A 15,959-nucleotide genomic window follows, 5' to 3' on the forward strand; every position below is an offset into this window, starting at 1 on the left:
ACAGTTTTTACAATTAGGTTGACTATAACACCAATTGGACTACTAAATGTCTACTCTTTCCAATCGTAATTACTGTTATATAGCTCGTACCATAGACATAGACTGAAGTAGATTCTTCTTTTTATCAATCAAAACTTCTTTCCAAACTATACAAACTTGTTACAAAATATAACACTTTCTATATATATATATATAAAAATCATGACACTACATTCGATATAAAATATTAAAACTTAATAATTATAGGTTTTGGTTTCTTATGTAACACCCAACTTTTTCATTTTTATCTATTATGAAAACTTCCAACTTTCAAGTTCCTACGAAGTTCGGTTCATTTTAACAAAAACTTCCACAATCTACAAAGAGTTACACATGCCGGCACAGGTACTCATTACAAAACCAATAAAAACCTTTACTAAGAATATGGATAACATTCAAAGTTGAGTAGAGCCAATCAATTTAGTGAGGCCAAACGTTACAGCCATAGCCATCCAACCTCCAATCAAAACCCTGAGACAAGACCTCATCACTGGAGTTTTTCCAAGAACTGCTCCTAACCCTCCAAACACCAACAACGCCAGGCTAACCGCAGCAACAACAACTCCCATCCTAATCTTGTGGCTCCTTATAAACACAGCTGCTAACATTGGCACCAAAGCACCAATAGAAAATGCCAGTGCTGATGCCAGTGCAGCCTGAAATGGGTTTGGCAACTTCTCCCTTTGAGGTTCTCCATTCACTCCTCCATTATTATTAGCTTCCCTCTCTCTTTTAAGCTGAGTCATCTCTATGTCATACTGAGTGTACACAGAGACAAACTCTCCAATTGCCATGCTACAAGCCCCAGCAACTAATCCAGCAAAACCAGCAACAAGCATGGCACTGATGTCTTGCTTAACAGCTCCAACACCCATCATGAGTGAGGCAACAGAGACTAACCCATCATTGGCTCCCAACACTGCTGCTCGAAGCCACTGAGCCCTTTGAGAGTAGTCAATATTGCTCTCTTCACTTGGTTTTGGCTCCACACCATCACAATGGACAGGGATCTCAACTTGGTTTGATGAAACATCATTAATTCGAGCTCCAAGGTTTGCCATGAAGGAGATGAAGATAAAATGAATCTGGGTAATTAATGCTGAAATGGAAAAGGAGGAAATATTGATGGTGCTATGAGATATTATTAAGAGCTTGTGAAGAACACACGCTTCCAATGAAGAATATTTATAGTGAGGGGTGGTGAAGTTTGAGGTGTCAATGTACCTAAATATTGATAAAGGAGTAATAATGGTGATCAGGACAGCACTAGCTGCAAGTTAGTGACTTCATAAAAAATATATATGGTTCGCGTTTAAAATTCTCCACCAAAAAGTGGATCCAGGTCTCAGATATTCCACTTGAATGTAATGTTTATACATTATTCATCTTATTGGCTCAAATCATGTTTTTAGTTTTGGTTTATTAACTGAAAACAAGGAAGATTAATATATCAATAGTTAAATGGCGGCAATGTATAGCATTTAACTTAAATGTGTTAAAACTTTCATACCTACTTGATCCAATAGATATATTAAAAGAGTTTGCTGCAACTAGGTATATTAAATTTCTTTATCTTAAGTTCAAAATATATCTATTGGAGAAACATTTACATATTTACATATTAAACTAATATCGTTAATTTGATATTGTGATTATTATTTATGCTAAGATATTATCTTGTTATTGTTAATTCGAGGTTAGTTGAAAGACTTCATAGAGACATTTCTAAACAATGTCATAACATAGTTTTCATAAGGTTTAATATCTAATTTTGTCTTCAGTTTCGTTGACAAATCTCAATTTAGTTCCTCATTTTAAAAGTGTTTGAAATGGATCTTCACTTTTAAAATTTTGAGTCAAACTAGTCCCTTCCGTTAAATAGAAACAAACGGCTTAAGGGTTTGATGATTTGATAGAAGACGTGTTATTTTATAGATATATTTATGCTGACGTGTTAGTGAATGGGTGCAGAGATGAAATTTAGAGGTGCACTTGATATTTTCTAGGCGAGGCCCAAGCCCTCTAGGGTTTCTTTTTTTCTCTTTTTCAGAAACGAAGGTCTCTTCTCCACCTTCATTAGCGGCAGCTCTGCCCTTCGCATGACCAACGTCGTTGTGCCTTCCTCTGGACAACCAAAATTGTCGTCAACGGCACCGATTGTTGCCAGAGACACCGCCCGCCACTACAGTGTTCCTCCCTCCGTGCACACCTGATGACACCGCTGTCGTCCTACGGAGCAAATCGCATGTTTCTCCTCTTCGAATCGCAACTCATCCTGAGCCCTAATTCCTCCGCTTCACTTCAGCCTCTGATAGCATCACCGCCGATACCGATCAGAATCACCGGCGGCATCGCCTTTGTTGCTCCCTCGCAATCACTGTAACTCTGATCGAGATTCGAAACATCGTCGTCACTCTTCTCCTTCTTCCACTCAACTCAACATTTTTGCTCTATGCTATCTCTTTTTTATTTTTATTTTTTTTCTGTTTCAAGATTTATTATATTATGTAGTGGTCTGGATTTGCTTTCCGTGTAGAATGAAGAGAAGAACATTTTTCTCTTCAGTTGAATATTTGAGGTTCTGGAAATCAAATCTACAAAGTAGTGGTAACTCTGTTAGATAACATTTTTTCTTTCCTTTCTTATTTTGTTACTTGTTTAATGATTTATAGATAACATTTAAATTCTCGACCTCTATTTTTTATATCTTTATGCTCCGTGTTTGGCTCATGATTCACTGATAATTGTTTGGCCACACCCTTCTTGCATAAGACAACCCTGAAATCCCCAATGTTGGCTATTATTAACTTCTGACAGTTGAATAATATGGTTGTAACTGTAATTGAACCTCATCTACCTAATTCACCCGACATCTCTAAAATATTAGAATCAGTTTTACTGTAAGTTCTCTTGACAGCATTTGCAGATTCTTTCCAGAAGTCAGGCTACACAAGACAAAAAATGATTGAACTTCTATAACAAATAGTAATCATATTCATTTGTGATGGGGGAGAACGGTGCGACGAAGTAAAAGGTGTAAAGGTAAGGGATGGTCATCTCTGGGATGTTGACAAATGTCCCATTGCTCTAGTTCCCGTTGGACCAGTACGAAGCGATGCCATTGAAGGATGGTTTCTCAACTGCAAGCTGTAAGGCCCCTGGGAAGCACAATACTTTCCACGTCAATCTTTACTCTTTCACAGTCAACTTCTAATTCACAAACACGTCAGCACAAATATATTTATAAAATAACATGTTAGCACTGTTTTCTGCCAAATCATCAAACCCGTAACGTCGTTTGTTTATATTCAACGGAAGGGACTAATTTGATTCAAAATTTTAAAAGTGAAGATCCATTTCAAACACTTTTAAAACGAGGGACTAAATTGAGATTTGTCAACAAAACTAGAGACAAAATTGGCTATTAAATATTTTCATAATTAGTTATACACATCAAAGTTCCTTACCTTCCATAGAAAAAACAAACAAAAATTCTTAAGAGCCAAATCATGCAAAGTATTCAAATTTCACAAATTAAATTACCAAATTACAATTCACAAGCTAAAGAAAATATCAACAATATATAAGAATAGAATTAGCTTCCTTCACCTATTAGGATATCTTAAATAGCTTTAGAACTCCAAACTACTTTCAAACACAAAATGTTCTATCTACATTTATAAACATTGCAAGAACAATCATACCATCATAGTCACTGTTTGACAGAGATTCAAATAGAAGGTTAAAAAGATACATGCAAGTGAAAGAACACTCATATGAAAAAGAAAATAGAAATAGACCAAGAAAATTGTTGGAACTCATCTTAACCAAACTGAAAAATTGATTGGTTCAAATTGAAGATGAAGAGAAATATTCAAAAGAGAAATTAGAGAACACTAGAAAAATAACTTATAGAGAGTGATGTTTTAACATAATGTAATAAGTTTATAACAAAACTATTTATAATAAATCTTTTTAATATTAAAATAATTGAGTCTCATTATTTTTAAATCACTGTCATTTTCTAAATTTTTACAATATCAAAGTCACACTCTAAGAATAAAATTAGTTTCATCATTACGATGAATACTTTGAAAAAATAATACATTTTTTGGATGAAAAAAATATAAAATTATTAGATAAACAACATGTTGTAATTTTTTAATGACAAATTTTAACACATTTAAGAAGAATACTAAAATAAGTTTTTCCAAATTATAAACTAAGGATAAGTTATATGTTTAGAGAATTATTATTAAAGATATTAAAATCACGTAACCAATATTAAGAATAAGATTATACTTGTATGACTTTCACTAATGCAGTAAAGGGAAACGACATCGGTTATTTTTGCTTATAGGCATCGGTTCTACAACCAAAGCATATACGGACGAGGTAAAAAGGGGTAGGCTTTATGCCTCGGTTCCGAACCGAGGTAAAATGAGATAGGATTATGCCTCGGTTCTTAGATAATCGAGGTAGATGCGTATTTTTTTTTTATTTTCTCACCCTAAGAAGAATTTCTGACTGACTTCCATGTTTGCAAACAAACATTGCAGTCCTTGAAATAATCTGATGTATTTTCTCATTTGGAGGCAGATTATGGAGTAGACTCTCTGGTACTGGGAAGTTTGGACGAAAACTAGACTCAGCATCATTGTCCTTTGTCTCCATGGAAGCATTAGTATTTCCATATGAAAAGGCAACATCATGAAAGCCAGCCGAACTTACTATCATGCCTCGTTTTACTTTATCAGGTTGCAACTCTTTATCAACTGTTAAGGCAGCATACACAATTGAAGCGTGCTCTTCAAATCCAAAGGAACCTGAAACAGAATGGTGCAAGTCAAAGTGTTTTTCAGTTGATGTTGGAAACTTGGAACAATACGCAACCAGAAAATCCCAACCCGAGATCAAAACAGAGACCCAAGATTTCCTAATTTCATAAACCCAATTTGATAGAACCCCACGGTTACAATTTTTGAATGGCAATCACCTGTATTTGTGAGTCTTCACTGGGCTCAAGAAGAATGCGAAAATATACAAAATTTCAAAGCTAACACTGTTAAACTTCATCTTTATTGGATAAAGATATGAAGAAGAAGCAGAAGAACAAGAGTAGATTTACCTGTAGAGTGGCAAAGCAAAAGAGGGCAATTCCAAGATTGCGATACACACTGTACTGAACCCCTTCATACTAGTTCCTCATTCCGAAATTAGAAAAAAAATCCCATTTCGCTTCCAACTTCATAACACTCCATCGCTACAACGAACCAGGAAGCTCCCTCAGAAACACCTGCAAGCAAGCCGCCACAAGCTTATATGCAGTCTCCTCCAGTTCATACTCAATCAGCAACACCGCGTCGTCCATATCCAAAACCAGAGAAGACAAATGTGTATCACAAGCATGCTTCAACTCCTCACAAAAAAAACTTGCTCGAAAAAGAAAGCATCTCAAGAATAAAATTATGAGGGAACTCACTCAGCCTCTTGGTTCTACTAAAAACCTCAACAGCCATCGTTGCCTTATTTTTATGCTTTCTGAAACAAAAATGGGCAGGGCCCAGATCCTTTTTATTAGGGTTTCCAATATTCAGCCAAGAGCAAGAGAAATGGGAGGCTTTTTTTCGATTATTTCTTCACACAGCAAAAAGAAAAAGAAAAGGAAACAGCCACGAGAGCAATGATGACAGAGGGCTTCGACAGTTGGAGGAAGATTGTCGATTTAGGGCGGTAGCGACATTCGATTAAGGGGTGAAAGGGTAGCGGCGACTCGTGGTGAGGAGTTTGACGACAAGCGTCGCGGCGACGACAACGGAGGGCTCGCTAATCTGGAGCGGCTTGGCAACAAACGCCGCAGTCAAGGGCAGCACCAGCCGTAACCCGCGCCCTAAAAGGTGATTGGGCGGTCGACTACGTATTGCAGGTTCCGACGATTGCATAACGAGTGGAGGCGGCATGAAAGCTGGTCCAGAGGTAGCTCGTGCAAGGAAATATAGTTTGAGAGGTGAAACCCCCTTTTTCTCGTGGATAAAGATGAAGACGCTCTCTTTGATTTTAGGGGGAGGAGGCAGAAATCCTGTTTCTGATTTCTGGAAAAGAAAAAAACCCTAAGAGATTTGGCCATTTGGGCTTGGCCCTTTTCTATTTCCAGTCTTCTTTTTTTATATATACCTAGGTTCGTCCTGCCAACCGAGACACTATCTCTGCCATCAAATGCGTACTAGGGGTTTATGCCTCGGTTCACCCTGTCAAACGAGGCAGTATGCTCTTTAGGCATCGGTTAGTTTACAACCGAGGCATATAATGTTCTGCAAATTACGAAACTGCCACTGCGTTTTAATACGCTTCGGTTTTTCTGGTGTGCGAGTTAAAAATGCGTTTTTTTTGCTAGTGTTTTTATAGAATACTATTAAAAAAATCTTTAAATGATGATCGATTTTAATATAAAAAATAATAATTAATGATAATTTAGATATTAATTTATTAATTAAAAATTATTAATAATTAAAACAGTTTTCAAATTGTTTCTAAATTAATTATTACAGGAAATTAAATTTTGAATTACATTCCAAAATTAATTACTAAAATTTTGATTATAAAAATATTTGATGTGTAAATTGAACACTATATTATAACGCTTTTGGGGTTTAACACTAGTAAAAAAAGCCTTTTTTAACACGTTATATATACCTTAGTTTTACTAAAACCGAAGCATATAAAAACGCGGTGGTATTTTCGTAAATATTGTGTAGTTATATGCCTCGGTTGTATATTAACCGATGCCTATAAACTTTACTGTCTCGAGTAAAAGGCGAACCGAGGTAATTTCCTGTGACTGAAAGGCTTTAGGCACCGGTTTAAATTTGACCGAGGTAATACTCTGAAATTAGGCACCGGTTTAAATTTAACCGAGGCAATACCCTAGGTTAAAAAACGAATTTCTCTCTGGCACTCTGCACTCTCGCCCTCTGCCTCTCACCCTCTCGCCCTCTTCCCTCTTCCCTCTCGCCCTCTCCCCTCTCGCCTCTCGCCCTCTCCCCTCTCGCCTCTCGCCCTCTCCCCTCTCGCCCTCTCCCCTCTCGCCCTCTCGCCTCTCGCCTCTCGCTTCTCGCCTATCGCCCTCTCGCCCTCTCGCCCTTTCCCCTCTCGCCCTCTCGCCTCTCGCCCTCTCGCCCTCTCGCCTCCAGTTTCTCTTCTCCACCAAACCCCAACCTCAGGGCACGCCGCAAGCCGTCGTTCAACCCTTGCCGCAAGCCGCGTTCATCCCTTGCCGCAAGTCGCCGTTCATCGTCACGGTAAGCCTTCTACCCTCAAACATTCATAGATCTAAACCCTCTGTTAGGGTTTCTTCTCCTTTTCACCATTTCCCTTCGATTCCACCGATTAAAACCTTGTTTTCACCGTTAGAAACCTTTTCCACCGATTAAACTTTGATTTACACCGATCAATGGGTCCAGAATAAGTTTCCTTTTTCTTCTAGGGTTTCTAGGGCGGAAGAGGGCTTTAAGGGCGGCGACGGCGGCAGTGGATGGAGGCTGTTGTTGTTGGGGTCGAGGAGGACGAGGCGTTTGCAGAGGCATGCGGGACAGAAACCGGTGAAGGCTTCGTCGGGGTGGCGGGGCAGAGGCGTTTGCAGAGAAACTTGGCTTTCTGTTTCACCATGTGCGAAGAGGAAAAAATTTGGCTTCTCTGACTTTCTGTTTCATCCATCTCTGAGTTTTTTCTGAGTTTTTTCTGTTGCTGTAATATTGCATCTGAGAATGTAATTCTACTGCATCTGTAGAGACAATTTTCACATTATGTTGTAATATTGTTTCTTGTTTGATTCTGTTATGAAATTCTTGATTGTTTTAGATTTTTGAACTGTAATGGGAAGAAAATAGAATGAATGAATCAAGTTTGGCGTGACAGAGTGAATGAATTTTGTTATCTGACTTCTTTCATTTTTAACGTTTTTAACGTTTTCAATCTGGGATTCTGGGTTTGAAAATAGAATTAAAAAAAAATCCTACTACCTCGGTTTAGGTTCTAACCGAGGCCGTAGAGACCGAAAAAATAACCCGGTTTAGAACCGAGGTAAAAAGGTTATCACTTTTTGCCTCGCCTGAATATGCCTCGGTTCAAAAACCGGTGTCTATCAGTGAAATTAACCGGTGCCGTATCGTTTAGCTGTACTAGTGTAATAGCAGATAAATATAGAATTAACTTGACTGATAGTACTTAGTCAACATTACGTAAAATAGGTCTTTAAAAGTCAATACTGCATATTTGACGTAAATCCATCGCTTTTCGATTTGGAAATGTTGTGATTGATAGAGAAATCATATGTAACTTAGGCAGTTGAGTAAAAGATCCCAGAAGAAAGTAAAAGAAATGGCTTGATTTAGCATTCCATGAACTGGGGTTTGGCATGAGACTTTAGAGAAAGATAGTATATATTATATTTGTTGGAGTGTGCACTCCACGGGGATAGTGGCCATTAAAGTAAAGTGTGTAATTAATAAATTGGAGTGAGGAGTGTGTAATCCACACGAAAGCTACACACTACGCACTTTCCTGAAGGAAAAACAGCCAAAACTCAGTGCTTAACTTCATCTTTCTGCAATCTAAAAACATTTCCCTAAAAGTGATTCCAGTGATATTTCGCTTTCTTTTAGCTGCTATCATTACTTTTTTTCTAATTATTCCTTGCATATTGGAATAATATCAATTTGAAGCAGTTATCTGCTTTTGTTAAGTGCTCATCTCCCTGCATTTGTTTTGTTTAAGGCCCAGATAATTTTCTTTTTTTATCTCTTTTTATTTTCAATTGTTACAAAGGAAAAATTATATTAGAGGAGGTTAGATCCACATCATATGAACTTATGAGTTTTGACCTTGATCAGAGAATGTGTTGCTGATTCCTTAAGTGGTTTGAGCCAAAATACAAAACCAATGCTCATAAACATGTGAATTCAAACCAGTCTAAAACCCTTTCTTCTGTATATGAAAGAGCATAATGTTCATTAATAACTCCGTTAGAAAACGACTTGGCATGCATGATTGTGGGAGAGGGAGAGAGAGAAAGGTATCAACACGAACCCATTAGGGAAAATTAACAATAATATTTTTGAAGAAGGAACTGGGGTGTGAGATAAGACTAGTTTTAAATAGTCATTATTTCTTCATATTCAAAGTGGCATGGGGCTTTCTTGTGGAATACACACACCCCTGAATTGATTAATCATAAATACGCCGATCCTCACATCCTTAAAGTTATGTTTTATTATTTATTGGTTTTAATGAATAGAGGGGTTGCCACTACCTTACCCTATATTATATGTGCAATGGAACATTCCCTTGTTTAAGATAACCCCCACTAAATCTATACTTTCATATCTCTAATGTAATCATATGTTAATACAGATTTTCTGATAATATTTTGGCACAACACATGTCTCATTTTTTTTATTAAATTTAAAGTATATCAGTATAATAACATATATTGTATCAAAATGGTGTAAAAAAGATGTGTTAATATCTTTTTCTTTTTCAATGTTATCACTTACGAATATGTCCAATTAATGAAAAAAATGTATATACTTTCACCATGAGAAATTGTGAAAAAACTAAATAGATGCTCCTTGATGATATAAACATATCCTATACGTAGTGATCACAATAAAATGAATCACACAAGCATCCAAACAGGTGCATGAAAAAAGTTCATTAATTGTTAATTGAAAAGCTTCAGGAATTATTAAAACAGGTGGCCACCCATCATAGTGCTCTCCACGCCATCACCACCGAGGTTCATTATCATCAAGCATACCTAACTGTAATCTTACTATTCTATGTTCTATGTCTATATAATAACTTCCATGAGGAGAGTGTGCCCTCCACAGGCAATCTTTTTCTATTTTCCCTTTATCCTTGTACCTTACAATTCTTCTGCATTATGGATTCTCTTGGCACTAGTAGCAATGAAAGGCCAATTAACCATGTTGAGATTCTCAAACACTCTAATGATATAGAAGCAAACCCTAACCAAGACATGGAAGAAAACAATATTGAGTACCCTGAAAGGGAACATTGTCTTGGGGCAGCTGTGTTTGGAGCCAAAACCGGGTTGTTCGTAACCACCTTACTGATGATTGCCATTGAAGCTTTGAATGAAAACATCATAGTCATATTTCTTGCTGGTTTTTTAGGAATAGTTGCTGGGGCTTGCAGCATGCCAATTGAAGAGTTTGTATCTGTTGACACAGAGGTAGCTCAAATGAAAGTCCACCATAAAGAACACAACGAAATGGAGGAAGATGATATACTTCTAAACCCTTTTCAAGCTTCCTTAGCATCAGCAATTGGATTTTCTATTGGTGGAATGGTGTCAGTGCTAATAGCTACTTTCATAAGGGATTATAAGCTCAGGCTGCTAGTTATTTCTGCGGCTATGTTGGCATTGTTGATATTTGGAGGGATGATAGCAGTGCTTAGAAAAGGTAAAACTCTAGTGAGAAGGAATGGTGATAGTGGTGATTGGAGGTTAGATAACTATGGCTATTATTTTTGGCTTTAAGGATTGAAAACTGATACTCGTGATTGATGTAGAGCTTAAGTCATGCAGTGTTTTCATTTTTTAATCATGAATGAATACTGGATCATTTAAATAGATGGTGGCAAAGTATACAGGATTTACGAGTATTTGGCCAAAGATAGAAAGTTATTATTTTTAGCCACTCTGTAATAATAATTTAAAATATTTAAAGAATGAAAATAAGAAATATTTTATAAAGAAAATAGAAATTCATTTATTATATAATAAATAAAATATTTAGCAAACCAAAAAACATAAATAAATTTTATACAAATAACAAATAATTAATTATTTGTTTTAAACTAAAAAATATATTTAAATTATCAAATAAATTATTTAGGATTAAGAGAGTTTAAGATTGTGATCTTTATATTATAAATGAATTTAATTTGTATAAAGTAGATATCTAATAGAAAAATTATGTAAAAGCAAAAGTAAAACATTTGTAAGTGTTGTAACTATTGGAAAAAACGTGACCCACATAAATAATAATATTTTTTAATTCATTGGGGTTATTTTTCATTAAACCTTGGCAACCTTTAAATAGGTGCAAATAAGGTCTTGGGCCAAGTACAAATAATAAAAACTAACCATAGAATATCAACTAACTTAAAATAAAATCTACCTAATCTATCTCTATCTTATATTAATAAAATAAAATAATATTCTCCTAAATAAAAGGAAAATTAAAACTATCTATATCTATTTTATCTCTATCAAAATCAAATCAAATATCACTAAACCCAAAACTAATAAAATAAGATTTTAATGAATCCCTAAAATTTAAGTTTATCCCAACAAACTTCCCCATAAACTTAAATTCTTCCTTCCTTCGCTAGGCTCCCCTTCAGGTGAAACTTTTCCTGAAGCACTTGAACTAGTGGCTAAAATCTTCGTTGTCGGTACGCCTCCAGAACCTGATCAAAGTCTTCAACCATGAGCTTTGATAGGTACTTCGACTCCTCGACGACGCACACAAAAACTCTCGAAATCATCTATCAATGATTTCAAACTCTTCTCCACAACTCGATTGGCAGGCAACGACTCTCCATTTCTGCCGAGTTGATCTGCCACTTTCTCCTTCAAATTTTTAAATGCCAGTCACCAAGAGAGAGAAACCATCGGCTCTGATACAACTGTTGGGAAAAACGTGACCCACATAAATAATAATACTTTTCAATTCACTGGGGTTATTTTTCATTGAAACTTGGCAACCTTTAAATAGGTGCAAATAGGGCTTTGGACCAAGTACAAATAATAAAAACTAACAATAGAATATCAACTAACTTAAAATAAAATCCACCTAATTTATCTCTATCTTATATTAATAAAATAAAATAATACTCTCCTAAATAAAAGGAAAATCAAAACTACCTATATCTATTTTATCTCTATCAAAATCAAATCAAATATTACTAAACCCAAAATTAATAAAATAAGATTTTAATGAATCCCTAAAATTTAAGTTTATCCCGTCAGGATAAATTACTAAACAAAACATTAAATATTTTGTTCATTTATAATCGTGATAACAAGATATATTTAGAATATGTATACAATTATCCAACTAATAACCAAAGGTAAATAAATAAATATATATATATATATATATATATATATATATATATATATATATATATATATATATATATATATATATATATATATATATATATATATATAATCCAAATCTAAGTTCGGGAAGATTAAAGTTAACAAAAACAAATTATAAATATTAAAACTCCAACTACTAACTAGTATCGCTTTCTTCAAGCAAAGGCATATCATCAGAGCCTCCTCTTCTCCCATCAAATAGATTATAATTCCAAAGAAGATATATATACACAAGCAAAACAAGAAACGATAAGCTATTATTTTAAAAGAACTTATAATATTAATTGTTGAAGCAAATCATATAAGATATTCAACTTTCACTTTTCATATGAGATATAACAAAAGAATTTAGACTAAAACCATTCGGATAAATGCATTTTCAATGAAAGTGTGCGCTCATAATAGTATTTAACTCTACATATATATTATCAAGGGATTATCACCCTACTATTTATGAGGTTAATATTCTACATTAGAAACCAAAGTCCAGATAAAGACTTCCTGCCATACTTCACCCCTCTCCCATTCCACTCTAATATGAGTTGAATGGTGGTAGTATATCAAAATACTTTCTTTTAGAATTTTTCTGTCAATCATACACTAAATACTCACCAATACATAAATCTCCCTTGAGATCTTATTTCACAATGCATATTATACATGATTCAAGTATATTTACATTCTATAAACATAAATCATTCACAATTCAACATAGATACATTTACTTAAATCAGTTCAATCATCAAAACATATTATCATAGAAAAGTTTGTAATGATTTCGCTATAGAGAGTGTGATAACGGTTGAAAATACCGTCACCTGTGATTCAATTTTGATATTAAATCAATCCTTTGTTACTTAGAAGCTTGCTTGAACTCATGTTTTTAGTTTAGTTTTGTGAATAAGTGAGTAGAATACTTAAGAATTTTATCACTAAATTCCCCTAATTTTGTAGGTTATTGATATGATTTAGAAGAAGAACAAAAGTATCAATGAGTTGGAGCCCAGAAAGGACAGAAAAAGCACCAGACCGAACGGTATGATAGAGGAGAAATCAGACCGAACGGTTAAGAATCCAGACCGAATGGTTAAGAAGACAGACCGAACGGTAAAGAACACAGGGAAGACAGACCGAACGGTAAAGAACACAGGGAAGACAGACCGAACGGTTAATAAGACAGACTGAACGGTGTGAAGGTGGTTGAACTAGACCGAACCGTGCAACGATGGTCGAACGACTGAAGAAAAAGATAGACAAATTGAACGGTTTGTGAAAGGAGAAGCCGAGTGATGTGGTAGACGATTGGCCGAACGGTTAAAGAGTTAGGCCGATCAGTCAACAAAGTGAAACCGATCGGTCCAGTACATTTGGTGAGTACCATTCTGCACCGCACCACGCCCGAGCGCCCTTTTAGGGTCGCTGAGCGCCAGTTTTGACCCGTACCACGCCTGGGTGCCCCACTTAGGGCGTTGAGCGCCAGTTTCGTGGGCTTAGACCTGTTTTCTTTTATTTTTATGTTCTATTTAAGGACTTGGACGTCCTAGAGATTCTATCTTTTGATGGCTTGAGCATAGAAACACACTTTTTACCCCTTTGGGGTAGATTTTGGGGATGTGACAGCTCTCCTATTCCTTGAGGGTAGATTTGGGGATGTGACAACTCTCCTCTTCTCTTTCTAGGGTTTTTCTATCTCTTTCATTGTTAATCTAGTTTCTCCATGATGATGGGAAACTAAACCTTATTTGTTGTTGGGGAAAGATGTAGCCTCTTGAACTCTCATGTATTTTGAATTTATTCTTAATTATTTATGCTTCTTTCATTAATTGTTAGGGTAATTCTTCTTCGCATATTGCTTGCTTTGTTTAACTCATTAAGTAGCATGATCGATGATTTGCATGAGTACTGGAAGGTATCTTACAATTCATGTTCTGGAGAATTATTCCCAGAAGCAGTATTGCTCAGGAATGAGGGTATGAGTTCTGGTTGTCTTAACCTTCTGATCTTCAGAATTAATTATTAGGAATGCAAGGAATCGTATGAACTAACAATTAACGACAGACTTTCTTCTCTGAGGAATCAGGTTTTAAGTATTTTAGATAGTGACATTGACATTAATGAAGAAGTAGAATTCGTATATACATGAGACTAAATTAGGTGAAATCTAAACCCCAACAACATATTCATCTCATATTATCAACTTCATCCATCCATTCTAGTGTTTAGCCGCAATTGATCAAATTGCATTCATGTTTATTTTTACTGCATTTGCATTGAAAACCCCCAAAAATTGTTCTTAAGTCTTAATTGGTTAAGCAATTACATAATTGTTTAGTGTCGTGAGTCCTTTGGGATACGATACTTGGTCTTAATTGATACAATTCGATACACTTGTCGGAGTCTTAACAGAGTGCTCAGCACCAAAAATGACGCTCAGCGAAACAACTCCAGACCCCCTGCATCGTTGACGCTCAACGGCACGGAGCTAATAATGCTCCCAGACCTCTATGTAACTCTGGCACTCAGCGCCTTATCAGATACTAGAAAATTAAACACTGAATTGGGAAAATCAAAGACATGTTTCAATGACTAAATTAGTATTCCCTACTCAATGAAAAGTTTTAAAACAGTTTTAATCATTTGGATGTGTGTGATGTATGTTGGTTGCTTGACATGAGGAGAATGAATGAAAATTTGCAAAATCTTCATTTCTACGTGTTTTAATCGATTATGTTAGATTTCTAATCAATTAGACTGTTCTCATTGTTTTCTTTGTTTGTTGAAACTATATTCTAAAAAGTTTTAATCTGTTATGTTAAAAGGTTAACCGATTAAACCTGCTTTAGTATTGGTTTTTCAATTTTCAAATGGGCTTCTCTATGCACTTAATCAATTAGGGTAAAACAAAAATTAATTAAATTGTTCTTACGCCTTTCAACTTCTGTATCCTGAATCAACCCTAATTTTCCAAAAATCACCTAAAATCCTCAATCCCAATGGCATCTTCTTCCAAACACTATAAAAGAGTCGCTTAAAAGGTCAGGTCTGCAAGCCCTATAGGTTGGATCAATGACAATGATGCACAGACGAACTTCGAATTCTTCTGACGCATTCGAAAGATCATTTTGCACAAATATATAGATATAAACTTCTTTAGGCAAGAACGGTTCGTCTTCCAGGATTGGCTAGAGTATCAAGGGCTTGCAAGGTTTGTAGAAATGTCAGGAAATTGGTACCCGGGTCTGATATAGGTTTTCTATGCGAATTTAAGGGTTGAATATGGAATTATTTGCTCTAGAGTAAATGGTGTGAATATCAAGCTTGATGAAGGAATATGGATAACCATTGTTGGCTTCAAACTTGTCCCACTTGGGAGTGCCTCGTGTGAACAAGCTTGCAATATATAAAGCTTGCTTGAGAAATCTAAATGAGCCCAAAGACTATACATTGTTTAAAGCATGGGGACTGAAAAGAGATGACAGGTTGTGCACCTTTCTCATTGCCTGGATTCTGTTGCCCAGGGGGCAATCATGATCAACTCACTACTGAGGATGTGTATTTGATTCATGCTCTCAAGGGAAGGTTGCAAACCGATTTGACAGTTGCTATTTGTGATCACATGGTTAAGATCACCAAGAAAAATATGACTAGCCTTCCATATGTAGTGTTTTTTAGCTGTGTCATGCGTCACTATTATGTCGACCTTACTAATGAAGTAACTATGAGTTGT

The 15,959-nt window shown here is 35.7% G+C and overlaps 1 protein-coding gene and 1 pseudogene across 1 annotated transcript; one reads left to right on the forward strand and one right to left on the reverse strand.

Moving 5' to 3' along the window:
- Nucleotides 1-226: 226 nt before the first annotated feature.
- On the reverse strand, nt 227-1,210 carry LOC148205849 (vacuolar iron transporter homolog 4 pseudogene; annotated as a pseudogene).
- Nucleotides 1,211-9,959: 8,749 nt separating this feature from the next.
- Nucleotides 9,960-10,675, forward strand: LOC148205850 (vacuolar iron transporter homolog 4-like). The gene has a single exon (XM_088112239.1). It carries the CDS (start codon nt 9,980-9,982, stop codon nt 10,598-10,600), a length of 621 nt encoding a protein of 206 aa, XP_087968365.1. The 5' UTR covers nt 9,960-9,979; the 3' UTR covers nt 10,601-10,675.
- The last annotated feature ends 5,284 nt before the right edge of the window (nt 10,676-15,959 follow it).

Source organism: Vigna umbellata, chromosome 1 (assembly GCF_029865625.1).
Source record: "Vigna umbellata cultivar VRB3 chromosome 1, Vumbellata_1.0, whole genome shotgun sequence".
Lineage (NCBI taxonomy): Eukaryota > Viridiplantae > Streptophyta > Magnoliopsida > Fabales > Fabaceae > Vigna > Vigna umbellata.